The sequence below is a fragment of the Emys orbicularis genome, chromosome 3, assembly GCF_028017835.1.
Source record: "Emys orbicularis isolate rEmyOrb1 chromosome 3, rEmyOrb1.hap1, whole genome shotgun sequence".
Classification (NCBI taxonomy): Eukaryota; Metazoa; Chordata; order Testudines; family Emydidae; genus Emys; species Emys orbicularis.
In genome coordinates this window covers 144,907,060-144,924,121 of record NC_088685.1, presented here as the reverse complement: position 1 = coordinate 144,924,121, position 17,062 = coordinate 144,907,060, and the positions used below count along the sequence as shown (strand labels likewise).

Genomic DNA, 17,062 nt, shown 5'->3' with positions numbered 1-17,062 from the left:
ATCTGGCCAAAGGGCATAGCAAGAAATCAACAAGCAGGCTAGCCGGTGAGGGGGTGCCAAAGATCATAAGGACCACCAAATGAGTCAAATTATAAACTCTTGAACATCACACTTAAATTGTGTTTTTTTAACTTTGTTGATTTTTTGAAGAAAAAAATAGAAAAAAGTATGAATTGTAAGATATAACCTACTGAAAGAATGTCTTTGAGGGACTCTGTTCAAATTTGTCTAGCAGATTATTTCACAAGTCTGAAAGCTTCATTTTTTTAACTGGTCTCAGTGACCTTCAAAACATCTTTTCTTGATCAGATATTTGATATGTTTTTATGAATAAGCTATTTTTATAACTTGACCACTTTCCTTTGCAACTCATAAAAAAATTCTATTATGGGATTAGAATATATGGAGGGGAAAGATAGGTAGGTATGTCACTTTGATTCATTATACAGCAAATGCGTGTGCAACATATATTAGGTGTTTACTCTAGCATCAATAATAATGCTACAGTTATATTTACTGTGGCAGATAGTTTTAATTTTTTCAGATATTTTCCCATTATCACTGGTAGAATGTAAAAGACTGGAGCCTTTTTCTTGTGAAGCTAGTATGTCAAACAAGAATCTCACTTGACCCTACTGCCATTAAAGTCCATGGCAAAATAAACATTGACTTCAGTGAGGAAGGATCATGTCCATATTGAGTAAATTGCTCAGTTTATTTTGGCTTGGAAGTATAGTATTTAATATTTTACTTAAAGTTATTTGACAATCATGGGAATCTGGAAGAAGACATTACCTTTAGCTAACCTAGAGTGGAAAACTGTCCCCACAAATGCCAGTTTATTAAGACACTTGGGCAGTCATGGATCTTCATTCCACTTGGGGTGGGTGGTCTAGATAAACAGACTCACAATTAGACCAAGCAGGAATGTCTTGTTAGCCTTTTTGTGGCTGTTCTGAAGGGCACGGTGTTCCCTGTGATAATCCTACTTAAAATGGCCACAAAACAGAGAGTAGTACAGTTGTTTAAGCAATGCTTCCATCAGCCAAACTGAAGGCAGCAGGCTTTACTTTACCTCTGCTGGATTTCATATGATTCATTAATATGTGCACTTCTAATTGAACTAATTGCTGAGCAAAATAAACAACTGGGCACTGAAGCAACTGCAGTTTGCACACTTAAAAAAAATCCCCCTATATTAGCAGAGAAGGACTTTATTTTATGTTGATAATTACAGACCTCTGTACAAATGTGACTCATGTGCTTGGGTTTACATTTTATACTTAGTTGCAGCATGATTTGATTAATTTTTGATGGGTAGAAAATTAATCCCACATTAGTAAGCACTTAACAGTGTGGTTTAGGATGTCTCAGTTTCTGGACTTCTGTCTAATGCAGTAAATAAGGTGAGAGCTGTTTCAATTTAAAACCGAGTTTCATGCACTCTCTCTAAAATTGACAAAAACGATCAGATCAGCTTGAAAATTGATTGGCCAATTGAGTTTGTTGTTGTGGGGGAAACTTGAGAACAGCTCATTTTAGGCTATTTAGGAAGAAGTGAGGTTCTTACCCACGAAAGCTTATGCTCCCAATACTTCTGTTAGTCTTAAAGGTGCCACAGGACCCTCTGTTGCTTTTTACAGATTCAGACTAACACGGCTACCCCTCTGATACTTTGTTGAAATGACTTCCAATTTCCCCCACAACAAACAACTCAGTTGGCCAATCAGTTTTCAAGCTGATCTGATCGTTTTTGTCAATTTTAGAGAAAGTGCATGAAACTCGGTTTTAAATTGAAACACCTCTCACCTTATTTACTGCATTAGACAGAACAGTCCAAATGGAAATGTCTAAAATGTTTTTGACTCTTCAGGACAAAAAAAATAAAATAAAGCAGGAGCAACATATAATTCAGTTTAGTGGACTCCCATAACTGATATAAAGTATCAGAATCCAAATTTAAGTGTGGAAAATGAAATATTTCTAGATTTATTTATTTATTTTTTTGGAACTACACTATGAATTGTTAGGCTCTGGGTAGCTAACTTGGCAGGACTCAGCTGGGAGCCCTAAGAAGAGCAGCAGTGCAAGATCCAGAATTTGTGGTTTGTGGGAAATTCCACAATATTTAAATTTCTTTTGATTCTGAATGGGAATGAAATGTCAAATTTCAAAATTTGCTACAAAACAAATTTTATTTAAAAAAAATTGTTTTGGATCATTCAAAGCGTTTCGTTTCCATTTCAATTTTATTTTTTTTAATACAAAATGCATTTCAAAACAAAAAAAAATCAAAATGTCAAAACAAAACATTTCCACGTTATCTGAAGAAATTTCATCAAAATTGACATTTTTTCAGTTCTGACAAAACGGCATTTTCCAATGGAAAATTTTTCTGTTGCAAAACTTTTGACCAGCTTAGTCCTAACCTTTTTATTTTATTATAATGGAATTCCCTAGCCCTTTACTCTACAGAGTAGGTGTGGGCAAACTTTTTGGCCCGAGGGCCACATCTGGGTGGGGAAATTGCATGCAGGACCATGAATGTAGGGCTGGGGTGCGGGAGGGAGTGCGGGGTGTGGGAGGGGGTGCGGTGTGCAGGATGGGGCTCAGGGCAAGGGGCTGGGGCAGAGGAGAGGTGGGGAGTGCAGGAGGAGGCTCAGGGCAGGGGTGCAGGGAGGGCTGGAGGAGGGGGCTCACGGCAGGGAGTTTGGGTGCAGGAGGAGTTGGGGGTGCGGGCTCCGGCCCGGCACCACTTACCTGGAGCAGCTCCGGGGTGGCAGCGGCGTGCACCGGGGCCAGGGTAGGCTCCCTGCCTGCCTGCCCTAGCCCCTCTCCGGGAAGCGGACGGCACCACGTCCCTGGGGGAGGGCTCTGCGCGCGCTGCTCTTGCCTGTGGATACCTCCCCCAAAGCTCCCATTGGCCACGGTTCTCCGTTCCTGGCCAATGGGAGCTTCGGGGGAGGTACCCACAGGCAAGAGCGGCGTGCAGAACCCTCTGCCTCTCCGTCCCCAGGGGCTGCAGGGACGTGCCGGCCGGTTCCTGGAGTGGAGCGGTGCCCACGGTGCCACAGGGTGGCAATCCCGCAGGCCGGATCCAAAGCCCTGAGGGGCCGGATCCGGCCTGCAGGCTGTAGTTTGCCCACCCCTGCTACAGAGGTAGAGATCAAAATGTAACCTTATCCCATGGAGGCTTGTGGGGGAGGGGGACACAAGGCTCCTATGTATGTCTGTGTGGAGGGAGAATGAGATGATCTCTCATGTGATTCTGGAGGAGGTTGCAGGGGGCAGAGCTTTGGAGGTAGGAGCAGTTTAGAGGATGGGAGCACTGAGTTTGGGGAGGCAGGAGCTTAGGGGTGGCCTAAGGTGAAAGTTCAGGTGTAACAGGGCAGCCTGCTTCTCTAAGGGCCAGAAGGGAGCAGCCAAACCTGTTCAGTGGAGGGCCCTGGCAGGCGAGTGTTGGGAATGATCAGACGCAGCTGGGTGACATCAGGTGGGGACTGGGTCTGATAGCTGCCAGCTAGAGGATATGGGGTGTGTGTGCTGGGACTAGGAGAAGGCCCTCCTGTGACTAAAGCCCAAGCTGCTGATAGTGAGGCAGAGGAGTGAAAGGGGGGAGAGGTCCAGTGCAAGAGCCTGGGCTGAGCGGGGCTAGAGAATATAGGAGGCAGCATGTTTCTTTCTGAGGCCATGGAGGGCTGGCAGGAGCAGAGGAGTCTTGAGGAGAATAGGGTGCTCTCCCCTTGGCTTTCTTTGCTCCTCAGTCCCATGTTGTTACTACTGAAAAATCTAAGGCAATTTACCAGGGGAAAAAGGCTCTGTTAAGATAGATTTGAGACGTTGGCCACATAACCTTGCCTTGTGCTATTTGTACCCCATTTGGATGTGAGAATGTAAATGCTCTGACTGAAAGCCAGGAAATGTAGAGTTAAGGTGACTTTTCCTACACACAACCACCGTATTGGGAGGCAGAGATTTAATGCAGTTGCAACTTTTTCTTGCCAATCTCTGAAGTCTGAATGACTGTCCTCATTCCAGCATTCCCTCAGTAAAATAAATAATAAACGCATCCACTCTGTGATCAGTTTTGGTTTGACTGCAATGATAAGGAAAAGATGCAATCTTAACATCATTCTAGTATGAAAACGTATCTCTAAGTTTAGGAGACTGTGACATATGATGCTATGCGATACTGCATATTTCATCTCATTAGTGCTTTATTGGTTGGGAAAGCTATTAATCATGTTGATGTTACCGTTAGCATATCTAAAATCCTATGCAGCATTTATGTTAGGAAATTTTTTGACAGATAAAGGCTGACTCCAAAGAGCAATTTTAGCTGAAGCAGGATAAAAATGCCAATATAATTATATTACACAGAATGATGTCTGGACACTTACAAGCATGACCTTGTTTCTTTGGGACAAAAGTAATTCTACTCAGCAGTAGATATTTAACTTGTATTTGTCAGATACTTAGTGACACTAACTGTATTATAATGTCTAGTTGGGGTCATTTTGTTCACTTGTTGAGTTACAAATAAAGAAATATAAGAACAAGGCTCCCATGTGGAAGAAAAAAATATTAACTAATTTATTACTTGAAGGCATAAGAAAGATACTCCAAAGTAAAATAACTGCTACCTGATATTGACATCTTGTTATTTAAAGTAAAAATCATCCATTTGATGCTATTCATAGTGTTATATTGCTTATAATCATTTGATTACCCACACAGAATGCAAAAGTAGATGTTTATTTTCAACCCATGAGTTCACAGATTCCCATGAACTACCACTTCCAGTTCTTGATACACTCTCTATCCTTCCTTCTGGGGTCATTCATGTAACCAAGCAATGGGAATTCTGCAAACAAAAGATACAGTGAAACCTGCCTTAAGGCACTGACCAAAATTGGTTGCTTAATATAGGTCTAATAGTGGTAGAGTAGTACTGAACTCAATAGGCCAGAGGTGAGTCACCTTTCACCAGCTGAGAATCAGGACCATTGTGTTTGTGTTCTGGGATGTCTCTTACAGCTGGAAGCTGTCTGGGATGGTGGTCTCTTGTAAGAGTTTCATAGTCTTTTATGATAAATTCCCACTGCCGGGGTCTTTGCTCCTATCATCTGATGGATGGGGATTCCTCCAGCTTTAGAATTTTAAAACTATTAAATCACCTCACCAGAGGGCAGTGTACACCTGCCCCTGCTCAAGCATTATAGCATCCCTACTTCTTCTGCCCATCATTTCCTATTTTACTGCTGATTGTAGAAGAGCTGTTTCTGGGTCAGACATCATGCAGTCTGATACTGATAGCTGATACGTGACAGAAATTGTTTTCCGCAGTTGGTTGTTTCGTTTCTCCTACTGCCTTTCGGTCGGAATCTAAATCGCCTTGTGGAGCCCTATGTTTGTTTTAACTGTTTGTTTCTTTTCTCCTTTTCACTTTTACACGGACATCTGTAAAGCAGCCCAGTAGCCTCAGACTTTGCTCTGAATGCCAACATTAGATGTATACAGGCTTAAAAATCTCCAATTCTATCACATAGACTTTATATGAAACATTAACAAAAATCTGGATTGACTGAAGTAACAAAAGCAAACTGAAGGAAAACAAAAAGAGCCCAACCTTCCAGCATAACGAGAGACTTGCTTAAAGACTCATTGCTGCTCCTGCTCCCCAATGATTTTAAGGAAGAAGTGCCCCAGTTCTGCGTATGTGCACACCCTCCCTCCATCCCCTCCTCCCCCCCATGTTCCTCTATCCTGTTAAATCTGTCCATTCAGTAAATAAAAATAAGTCCAGTGAAAGTTGTAAGTTGTTCATTCAGGACCCAGTCTTGCATACACTTACACACAAGCAACTTTACTCTCACGAGTAGCCACATTGATTTCAATAGGACTGCTCATGTGTAAAGTAACTCCATATATAAATGTTTGCAATCTCAAGATCTAAAACAGAACATTACTTTTGGTTTCTTTTGATTGTTTCCTATCCCAATGCTTCTAATTTATTGGTTTTGTTCCTATAAAGGGTCAAATATAAATCATTCAGGTTCTTGATTTTCTGATTTATCATTCCTTCTGCTTTTAATTTTCACATTCTTTAAAGCTGTGAGCAGTTAGCGTCCCTGCTTTTAAAATCCATTTACTTGCCTACTAATGACTATTAACAAATGAGAAACCTCAATTTTTAAATTGTGATCTTAAAAAGATTTATAACTTGAGTCCTAATGACACCTTGCAAAGATTTCATCAGCCAGATAATAACTGAAGAGAAGAATTAAGTAGTTAAATTGAAGCCAAGTTATTTAATGCCCTAACATAACTGGTGAATACTGATGTGCATTATAGGTCATTAATACTATTGAATGTCTTGGGCCTGATTCTTCTTTCACATTGTGGTAAATCAGGAGTAACTCCACTGAGTCATTGAAATTGTACTGGGGGGGAAAAACCCTAGGTAAATGAGAAGAAAATCAGGCTCAATTTATTTATCATATAAAAAAAAATATTTTAAATAACTTCACTTTTCCCAGTCGCTGAAAGCTCAAGTAACAATGATGGCATTTATACCATATTACAGTTTACAAAAAAAAAAAAAAAACCCAAAGTTAAAAGAAGGTAATTTACAGTGCAATGTCATGCACTCAAAAGTTATGAAATGTTGGATATAAGGTTCCTGTGCAGTTTTAATTCTGCCCCCTTCTGTGTCTATCCTGTGCATAGAACGAGGCAGGGGTTCTGTGGAAAAAAATACTATGTGATCATAATGCATACACACAAAGGGGCAGAATTAAAGTTACACAGGCAACTTTAAATCTGGCATTTCATAACTTTCAAGTGCTTGACTTTGCAATCATAATAACGTTTCTTGTAATGTAGTTTTTATGTGTAATTTCCTAGGATTTTTTAATGTTAGTTGTCTGCCCCCATTATTGGGGGTTGAACCTTCAGTACTGGAGCACAGACTTTATAACTTGAGCTACACCACTAACTACATCAACTTGCAGTAGAAGAAGGCTGTTTTCCTAGAGGAGAAGATAGGTTGCTGGGGGCATTTTTGGATGGAGAGTCTGGCCTGACTCTCTTCCCAAGTCCTATGCTATAGCTGTGATCCCAGGTGTTCCATAGTACAGTGTGTGCTGCTGCTTTGGCAGTGGCATGGGCCCAGCACTTTAGAATGTTGCTGTTCAGTTATTTTGGAAGGCTGACTACAGAAGAGATGCAAAGGAAATGGCGACATGGCATCCCACAGTTTATATTTCAGCAAAACCTGAACCGAAGGTCATGAGACAAAGAAAAGGCAGTTGTCTAGCCCAAGGCAGAGCTACCACGTATAGCAGTCCTTGTGTGACGCTCTGTGCGTTTGGCAAAGCTGTCACACATTCGTGCCTCTCAGCTGAGATGTCATCATGCATCTGGCCCAACTGTGGGATGATTACAAGCAGTTGGGCCTTTTGGTTGCTGGAGGCCACTGTGGTGCTGCTTCTCTTGCTACTGCCAGTGCTGGATGAGGGCAAGAACAAGCAGCTAAGAGGCAACAACACAAGGTGTTGGAACCTCATATCAGCCCCAGGTTCCCTCACCACCACCACCCAGCTCTCCCCAACATAATCCCCTAATAGACCCAACGCGCACCTGCTCTCCCAGGAGCTCCCTGCCCCTCAGCAAGACTTACACCCACTTGCTCCTAGCACCCTATCTACCTCCCAGGAATTACCAGCCCCTCAGTAACCCCAGCATCTACCTACCCTCTGGCAATATCATAACTCCAAGTATCAACAGTTCCAGTAACCACCCACCCAGTTTCCCCCTACCCCTCCCCTGCTTCCCATTCAGACTCCCTGCCCTTTTCCTGGGGTACCCTCAAATATCTGCCCCTGCCACAGCTGCCAGTTTAACTAAACTTCATACCCTCTTTTTGCTAGGGAGTGTACACTGTATGCGTAAGTTTATGGTTACACACAAATTATTTATTTGAGTAGCATAAAATATCACACATGGAGCAGAGCAAAACTTGATAGCAATGCTGAGGGTTCCCCCAACCCCAGCCCCCGACGCCCCGCTGAATATCAAAGCCTGCTGCAAACAATGAAGAAATGGTTTTAAAGTGTTGAGTAGCCAAAGTATACTGGTCGCTACCAGTTCCCTCTATCGTCATCTTCGCGTGTGCACAACGTGCCTCAGGTGGCACATGACCAGGATTCATCACAGAATTTCGTTGCTGGTTGGATCATTAGCTTCCTGGGCCCAGGCCAGGTACTGATGGGGAGCACGACATGAACACTGATCCATGCCCCCCCAGCTCCCTCTGTAATCTATATCATTAATGTATTTGTTGGTCTGAAATAAAGTGTATCATCTTTTTTTTTTGTTTTTGTTTTTTACTGTAACAGAAAGAAGCCTGGCAGGAGCACAAGCGAGAATGCAAGTGTCTTAAGAGTATTGAGCCTAACTTTCCTCCTGACTCAGTGAGACTTGTTGGCAGGATTGTTTTTAAACTAGTAAGTGACATTCTGTTAAACATATCCTATTCTACAGTTACACGGAAACAGCCTTGCACTCTAAATTTTTAATGTAATTAAAGACTAAAAAGCAGAGGTGGCTGGGTGGATGAACAAAATGGAACATGCATTTAGCATTGCAAAATCATTGATTAATTCCTAGCAACACTGGAAACATCAGGAAATATGAAAATAGACGTAATTAAGCTCCAGGGGCCTGCTCATGAAACGGTTGCAGAAGAGCAACGTCTGTTGAAGTCAATGGAAGTTTCTCTTATGCAGTGACTATGTAATTGAGTCCCAAAATTCATTCCCTCAGAAATGGAGAGGGAAGAAGATCACTTTGGGCTTGATCCTGCACCATTGAAGTTGATGGGTGTTTTGGCATGGACTTTCGTGGGAGCAGGATCCAAGCCCCTTTTGAGTAGAAGTGAATATACAAGATTTTGCATAAGAATTAAATGCTGGTGGATATTTTCTTTTGGGGTGTACAATACACTGCTCTGCAGACTTGTTAGCTTAGGCTCTGTTAGATTTTTCTGAACTCAACTGAAAGTTCTGGGCTTACAATCTTTCCACAATGGTGGTTCTCCTATTAATCTGCATGGACTAAATGCTATGCTTACTTCAACTACCTAGGACTAAGAGGTTGCAAATCAGCAAAGAATGTTGCCTTTTTTGTTGGCCCTAGTCCTAATGCCCTTATTCCCAGACCAAAATATATGTATTTGGTATAGTTTGAGGACTTAAAATATTATTTGTTATATTGTTTTGTACACTGTTATGGATGTATGTTTGGCAGTGCTTTTAAAGAGAATATATATATAAACACATACCCTTCCCTTTCTATTAATTACAGTCACATGAAGTGAAAGAAGATTTCTAGTTTTATAAATTGTTCCCTATTAAGGGACACAGGGCTGAAGTAAATTACTAAAGATAAACTGCCAAAGCCAAGAAAATATATTAGTGGGAAGTGTCATAACAAAAAAAAATCATTTAGTATTTTTATGGTGGTTTATAGAATATGTGACATGAACAACAAAAGATTTATGTCACTGCTGTTACTGTTACTTACTTCACGGTAATGAGTAATTCAGGTTTGTAAAGTACTTTGGAGATAAAATGTGCTCTATAAATGCTTATTATCATGCATTCATTATTTTTGTTTTTTCCCTTCAGCTTGGACAATCAGCAGCATGTCCTTCTGAGAAACTCTACTCTTTTTCTGATCTTCAGTCAAGTAAGTAATCACCATCCACATGGCTGTAAATGCATAGTATAATTGGTTTGTTTTCTTCTGGCTCGCCCTTCTGAAATTCTGTTCTGTGGAATAAATCGTAAATGAAAAAAATCAAAGTGTAGAAGGGAATGAAAGACCCTCTTTGAACTGCTGAAATTTCTGTGGAAAATTAGGTTACAGTTTTCTACTGCTAGTGTGGGGCTTTTTGCACAACCATTGACTTCAGTTGGACTTTTGCCTGATTTAGAGTATGCACCTTATTTGTTAGGTTTGTTTATTTAAGATAACATCATATCTGCTAGAATAGGTAGAAATTTCTGAGTGAATCTAGTTTAAAAAAACAAATTCACACACTTTTTGGTCATAAACACTTTTTATCTATTTTAGTTTGTTGTTAATTTAATATTGCCTTTGTGCATAAAGATTCAATGGAACTTCTAATAAGAGAAAAATGAGACTGTTTGAGGCTCTTATTAAATGTTTGTTTTTCTGAAAATTCAGTGTGGACAAAAAGATCAGATTGTGTTTCCATAAGTTTCAGGTACTCATGGAATGGTTCTGCCTTCTAGTCTTTCAAAGTTAGGCTGTTTCTAAAATAGATAATACTGATCCTTTCAAGTCTTTGATAGCTCAGAGTCTCTATTGGTCTGACTTAAATGGCAAAAAGTACATTCAGTTCAATTTATTGCAGCATAAGAGAAAATTAATAGTAAAAGGGACATTGTGTAGATTAATGTAAACATTTTGCTTGCCTTTTTAAAACTGTTCTAATTTGGCAAGGAACCATGGTCTAGATTTTAAGTAACTTCATATATGTAGCATCAATGAAATATTAAAAAACCCAAAGACGCAACTACTTATTATGCTATTTTTGTTTTTCTGCTGTAGTGCCTGCCATTGTATTCACCTTTTTGCATAATACAAGGACAAAGGAATATTAGTAAGGCAACCAATTTAAAAGTGATAACTCAGAATTAAAATGGATTCCTTTTATTAGCTAGTAGAATGCACTGCTGGATATTCTTAAATGAAGTGGTTTAGGAATATTCAAAAAGGGATTAGACACTTAGGTGAATAAGAACAGCATTTACAATTACTCTAGTGAGATTACAGGTTAAAAACTATTGATCCTCATGCTTCAGGAAATTGCTGGAATCAGTAAGAAATTTCCCTTCGTAATATAGTATTATACAGCTCGCCAGGTGCACAGTGGGCAGTGAGTTTCCTTTGAAGCATTGGGTATCCGCTGCTGCTATGGTACAGTCTTTCTTAATTTCTTGCATATTAACTGGGGGCAGAGTCTGGTAAGGTATGGAGAACAATATCTCCTGAGAGATGCTGAGAGGCCTGAACTTACCTTGCCTTCATCAAAGTCAGTGGGAATCAGGGGTATTAGGAGCTGAAGTAGCTGAAGGATCAGGCTGAGTGTGAATATATGATACAGAGTCTGTGAACCTCTGCCAGAAAACTTGCAATAAAATTCTAATTTTTAAGAATATCCAGGCATTGCACAGAGTGTTTGATGCCTCTCAATGGCTTTAAAAGGCTTGGTTCTTTTTAAGAAACTAGCAATGGGAGGCAAATCTCACAGATACATACCTTTACTGTATCATCTGTGTCTGCTCCCAGAGCTTTAATAGTATGATGTCTGCTGTATGGTCTTAAACTGTGAAGTGCAGCTTACTCAAAAGCCATAGATACTAGCTGATACTGTTGCTTTCTGGAATGACACCTGGTGAGCTGTGACACTTATGTAGTCTTGTCAAGTTATCTTCTATGTAAATGTTTACTCTTGCTGTCTTAAAGCTTACAAATTCAAAGTTTCACCAATATAAAAGAAATTTTGAGATGGCAAATTAATCGTTGGTACATATGATTGCGTACTGAGTTTTTGATGCCCCCTTTTTGAGGGTCCCTCCTTCAATTGTACCTTACCTCTTTGTTGCCCATTAGATTAGGAGCCACCGAATCAGACAGCGGCCTCAGGGATTAAACCCTAGCAGAGGTTTCAGACCCAAACTGGGAGTATCTCCCCAAATGGATGTAATCAGCTACAGCTGAGCCTAGTTAGGCTCCAACACTTAGAAAGCTTCCCTGAGAGGAAAAGAGAGGGGTTTGCAGACCAGGAGTTGGGATGGTGAGCTGTGGAGGCATCAGAGTGCTGGCCTGGTTGTTTGAAGTCAAGACTGTTTTTACAAACAGTATTGTTTGTTTGGAGTTCAGACTGCGAAACTGCATGAGTTGAATATGGCTATAGGCTTTGCTGGTTCAGGTTATTTTGGTTGAAGATGTCCCATAGAAATAAAATAGAAGCCCCAGAGAGGCTTTGTTTTGTTTAAGTGGGGCTGCCTGTAAGCATTCTCATTAGCCACTCATTAGCCTGTCACTTTCCCCAAAAGCAATTGCTCCTCACCCCCATTCTACACCAAAGACCATAACACGCAATTGCAAACTATAGCTTTGTTTTACTGCACTGATAATCATTAAAGTTGATACAGAACTTCATTACAAGATGAATTTGATTTGGAGAGGCATGGTCTGCTCTTCACATCCTCTTTCAGCTACAGGCACAGCTTGTAGACTGTGCCAGTGTAGACAGCCCAAAGCAGGTTCTGGGCGTACCATGAGCAACGCTTCTCTTGTCAATACGTAAGTAGTCTTGGACATGGCTGATGTTGAAGAAATGAAAGTTGAAGTCTTTACATCAGATATCATAATATATGGAGCCGTAGCTCTTCTCAAACAACAAGCTTTTATTAGGCAGAGCAACAAGCTACAAACAACACAAGCTGGTTTCCATCTTTGTTACCGGAGATCACGCCGTTTTCAGGAACCCTCAGTACATTACAGAGACATCTAGAGTTTGAGCAGCACAGCTGCAAGTGAATACTTTTACAGAATTTGCCGCCATTTTTGTTTGCCACTAGGAGTTGCAAGGGATCTGTATAATGGACTGGTAGTACCGCTACCTTAATTTGCCATCCGTCAGATCATTACTTTTCAATACTATTATGTACTGCCTCTTTGGAATGAGAATTATTTTCTTTGATTTAATATGTGTGTGGTTTATACACCCCCAATGTCACTTCTCCCGTTTGCTTCTCTCTCTCTGTATATATGTATTCTCCTTTGGGAGGAGCAATATATTCCTCCACCTCCTCTTTTCAAGATCTACTCTGCCAATTTCATAATCACCCAGAATCTGTTGCACACGCTAAATCTGAGATTAATGGTCTGGAATGTCACCTTGATCATCTGCTGCATTTGCTACTTCTGCATTACTCTTAATGCATTAGTACTTAAAGGTCTAAAATTGGTGAAGGTTCTACAGGCTATATCTCTACTGTGGTTAAATTTATCAAGATTCAAATCCTATATTATTCTTTTAAAGTTGTAATACATGCAGAAAGGAGTATACAACATTGTGTGCAAATACTTCGCTGTCTGCCTCCTGCTAGTGTCAGTAGGAGCTGCATAACTAAATCCCTGTGCATAATATAGTAAAGTTGTCACAAACCTTATATAGCATTGTCTCTCCAAGACTAGGGTCTGACACAATTAAACTCATTTCTAAGCACACAGAATTAAGGTATTTACAAGTTATGTTTCACTTTGATTTTTGCCTTTGGTCTCATGATGAGTTGGGAAAAACAAAGTTCCTGATCATTTGCCATTAAATATCTCATGGGACTTTTTTGCAAGAATTGTGGGTGTCCTGGATAAATTCCAATTTGAGTAATTACATTCTGTTTCAACCTCTCTAAATTCTCCCTGAAGTTTCAGTTGGATGCAATATTCTTGTTCACATCTGTCCTAACCTGTAGTGTCCCTCTGCACTGGGCTGTTAAATTATTGCTGCGTTCTGTCATAGACTAAACTAAACTAAAAGGAAGGAGGAGACAGGGAGGAAGTGTGGCCCAGTGAACTGAGAGGAGATTTGGGTTCTTTTCCCAGCTCTGACATTGATTTGCTCTTTGAAGTTTGGCAATTCACCTAGCCTGATTTACAGAAATGCAGTGCACATGCAGCTCCCATTGTCCTCATTTGGAATTGTGATTTTATTATTTAATATCAGAATAATATTTACTTGTATTAGTACTGGTTTTAAATGTCAGCTTTCTTTAACTCAATCTTTGTGGTATTTTCCCTTTCTATGTGTACCATAGTCCTTGTATCCTGCTTATTCCATTTGTCAGCATAAAGCAATTTGTGACACTTCATATGAAGAAAGTGATATAAAAATGCATCCGGTTGTAAGGAGGATGAAATTGAAGGATAACATGCAAACACATTTTAATTGTAACAAACTTAATTGACTAATTTAGTATTTAACATATTGTATCTGCTTGCACATCTGTTTTATCTTTAGGCTTTTGATCATTCACTCAGCATAATGTTTGTGATTTGGAAGTAGCAACTTGATAAACTCTGCTTAGTGATGATATGTAGCTGTCAAAAATAGTGGTATATAATTACTTTCTGTCAAAATTAAATTTGGGATTGGAAATGTCTAGATTGAACTGCTGCCATTGGACTTCTTAAAGATGTTGGCAGAAGGTTTTATTCATGCTTTGCTGTATTTTTTCCCCTAAGATATTGAAGAGTTAAGTGAAGAAATGAAAGAGGGTCTCAGGCACCTGGCACAGACATTGCAGCTTTATTTGCGAGTGGAGATCCAGGATGCTTTTCAGCTGCTACCTGCAATAGACATTTTTCAGATCTTCGCAAAAGTAAGTGTTAAAACTGATTCCTGACAATTCTATAAATTATCTACTTCTCTTCTTGATTTATTTTTTGGGTGTACAACACATCCATCCAGAAAGCTTTCTGAAAATGCAGTGATATATGACATAATGTCAGAATGACCAGAAAAGTCTGTTCCACTTCAGTAATTATTTAAGCAAATTCCCATCCCTTGAACAGCAGTTTTTCTTTTGATATGATTGCTACTTAAATTAAAATAAGGAATTGCATGAAAAGGGAATTTTAAAATGAACACGACATTTTTGGTGTAATTTAATAAAGGACAAAGATTGAAAAATGACTTAGGATGATTAATAAGTCATATCTTTTCCAACTGTCTTGCCTTTTGAAAAAGATGTTAGAGTACACCGTACTCTGCTTTATACTTCAGAATATTTCTGCGAAACATAATATCCTATATTTGTAGATACATTCATATTTCTGTTTTGTCTTTTTAATAACAAGTGTTAACGTGTTCCATAACACTATTACATTCCTCAAATGGTAATTTCAGGTGTCAGAGACGGTAGACATAGATGATCTGGAAGAAGTACTGGAGTTTCATTTCCACATCTACTAAATGTTCAATACATTATGTGCTATATACCATTGACTTTTCCAGTACATATTTTGTTGCCTTTGTTCTAGGAAGTTTCATTAAACAATTCCTTTAGAGGTATTGTATATGGAGAATACCTATATTTCTACTTAAGAATTTTAGATGGTGGTTTTTTTTCTGATTGGTTGCTAGTACATTCACATATACTTCAGCACAACTGATCTCTCTCTCTCTCTCATTCTCACCTTCACACACACATATTGTGTTTAACTGTTTTTACATTATGATGTGACCCAAATAACCCTTAGACTTTTTTAGTCCTGTAAAAGGGAGAGTCTCTTAATAGTTGCAGTATATAGGTCTTTTTGGCTGTTTGCATGATGGGTAGGGTGACCAGATGTCCCGATTTTATAGGGACAGTCCTGATTTTTTACACTTGCTATCTGGTCACCCTAATGGTGGGTTGAATGTTTTTGCAATGGAAGAAAAATTGAAAGGGAATATGAGCCTCATTATCAAATATATCGTCTAGATTGAATTTTTACAGATTGCTGAATTTGGTGACTAATGTGAATTGCAACTTTCTCTGGCAAACCATGATTATTACAAAGGTGAAATTTATGGCAATGAAGAAAGCTCACAGAAAGCCCAATGAGTCACTCAAAACCTCTATGTAATATGTTTAAGTTCCACTAAGAGGCTTTTGTTGTTTTGTGCAAGCCCTCTATTCTGGTATGAATTTTACCAGGCGAATTTCACTTGAAATATACATATGTATTAATCCTGTGAAGAGAACTGGCATTACGGCAAATAAATCTGAGGCTTAAAAGATGAGGCTTGGTTAGTGGAATCAATCAAGTCATAGGTTGCCGTGCTGTGGCCTTGTACATAATAGTAATCCATGAAATAGAGGCTGTAATGATACTGGGCCTGTCCCTGTTCTTCCCATGGACTTCTTTCAGAGCAGTATTGGACTTTTGCCTACAAATGAAAAATAGTTATTGTAAATCTTTTTAATGTTTTTTTTGGTTTACATAAATAGTGATAGAATACAAAAGAGAAAGATTCCTATGAAGTAGCTGGAAAATGCAGCCTTTAAAAGATGCACATACCTTTCATAGGTCCCACTTTTTGTCCTTTGGTAATGACATCGTACTGTCATCTGGCTTCTTCCCTTCAATGCATCCCCTCGTGGCTGGGCATTTGCCTTGGTTTCCATCTGTGTCAGTTTAGAAATGTGGCCTGTAGTGCTCAGCCTCTCTCTGTGGCTCCAGCCCTCCTCCTCTTTTGGGGTAGTAAGAGGTGAGTGCTGAAGAGTCCTGTAATGGGTCTCCAGTTGGTAGTCTCAGGCCCAATATGTCCCTTTCCCTCCCTTGTCAGGGAAAGGACGAAGGAAGTTGAAGCAGGAACAAAAATGAAGTTCAATAGTCTTATGTTGTGACCAACACCCTGGAGCTTCAGCAGTCTCTATTCCTTTCCCTGGGAAGAGTGGTAGGGGGATGCAAGTCTGCCCTCTCCTCTGAGTCCCACCCTGGGATCTCTGAGTTGGGCAGTCAAGGACTGTTTGCTTACGTCTCCTGCTGCCTCCCTGGGCTGCTTGCTATCTCTTGCAGGCATCTTCTGCATGGTAACCTTCCCCTTGATGCTTCTGCCAGGGAATTGGTCTCTCTGGGCAGCTTTCCCCTGTCTAATGCTGTGGAGCCCTTTCCTGTAGCTGCCCTGCTCCATCTGGGTTGCAGCTTGTTGTTCCAGCTGTTGCTAGCCAGTCATTTAGCTGCAGCTGGAATAGAGAGTGCTCTCATTATTAACTCTTTAGTGTCTGCTGCCATGTTGGGGTCTATACACCCCATCACACTGACCATCAAATTCTTTATAAAATATAAGGTGGCTGAGTGAAATAAATAATTTAAGCCTTTGTAAGATATTAGGAGGATTCTTAATTGTTTATTTAGGACTTTTTTTATATATGCATTTATTCCATGCTTGGCAAAAACTGTGTGGACACTTGAT

The 17,062-nt window shown here is 39.9% G+C and overlaps 1 protein-coding gene across 1 annotated transcript in view; it reads left to right on the top strand.

Annotated features, from left to right (window-relative positions):
* SMYD3 (SET and MYND domain containing 3) overlaps nt 1-17,062 on the top strand; it is a 634,585-nt gene that overhangs the window by 102,508 nt on the left and 515,015 nt on the right. Inside the window, exons 3-5 of the mRNA XM_065401517.1 lie at nt 8,400-8,507; nt 9,690-9,750; nt 14,344-14,480. Of these exons, the coding sequence (XP_065257589.1) occupies nt 8,400-8,507; nt 9,690-9,750; nt 14,344-14,480 (306 nt within the window). The remainder of the gene's footprint in view (nt 1-8,399; nt 8,508-9,689; nt 9,751-14,343; nt 14,481-17,062) is intronic.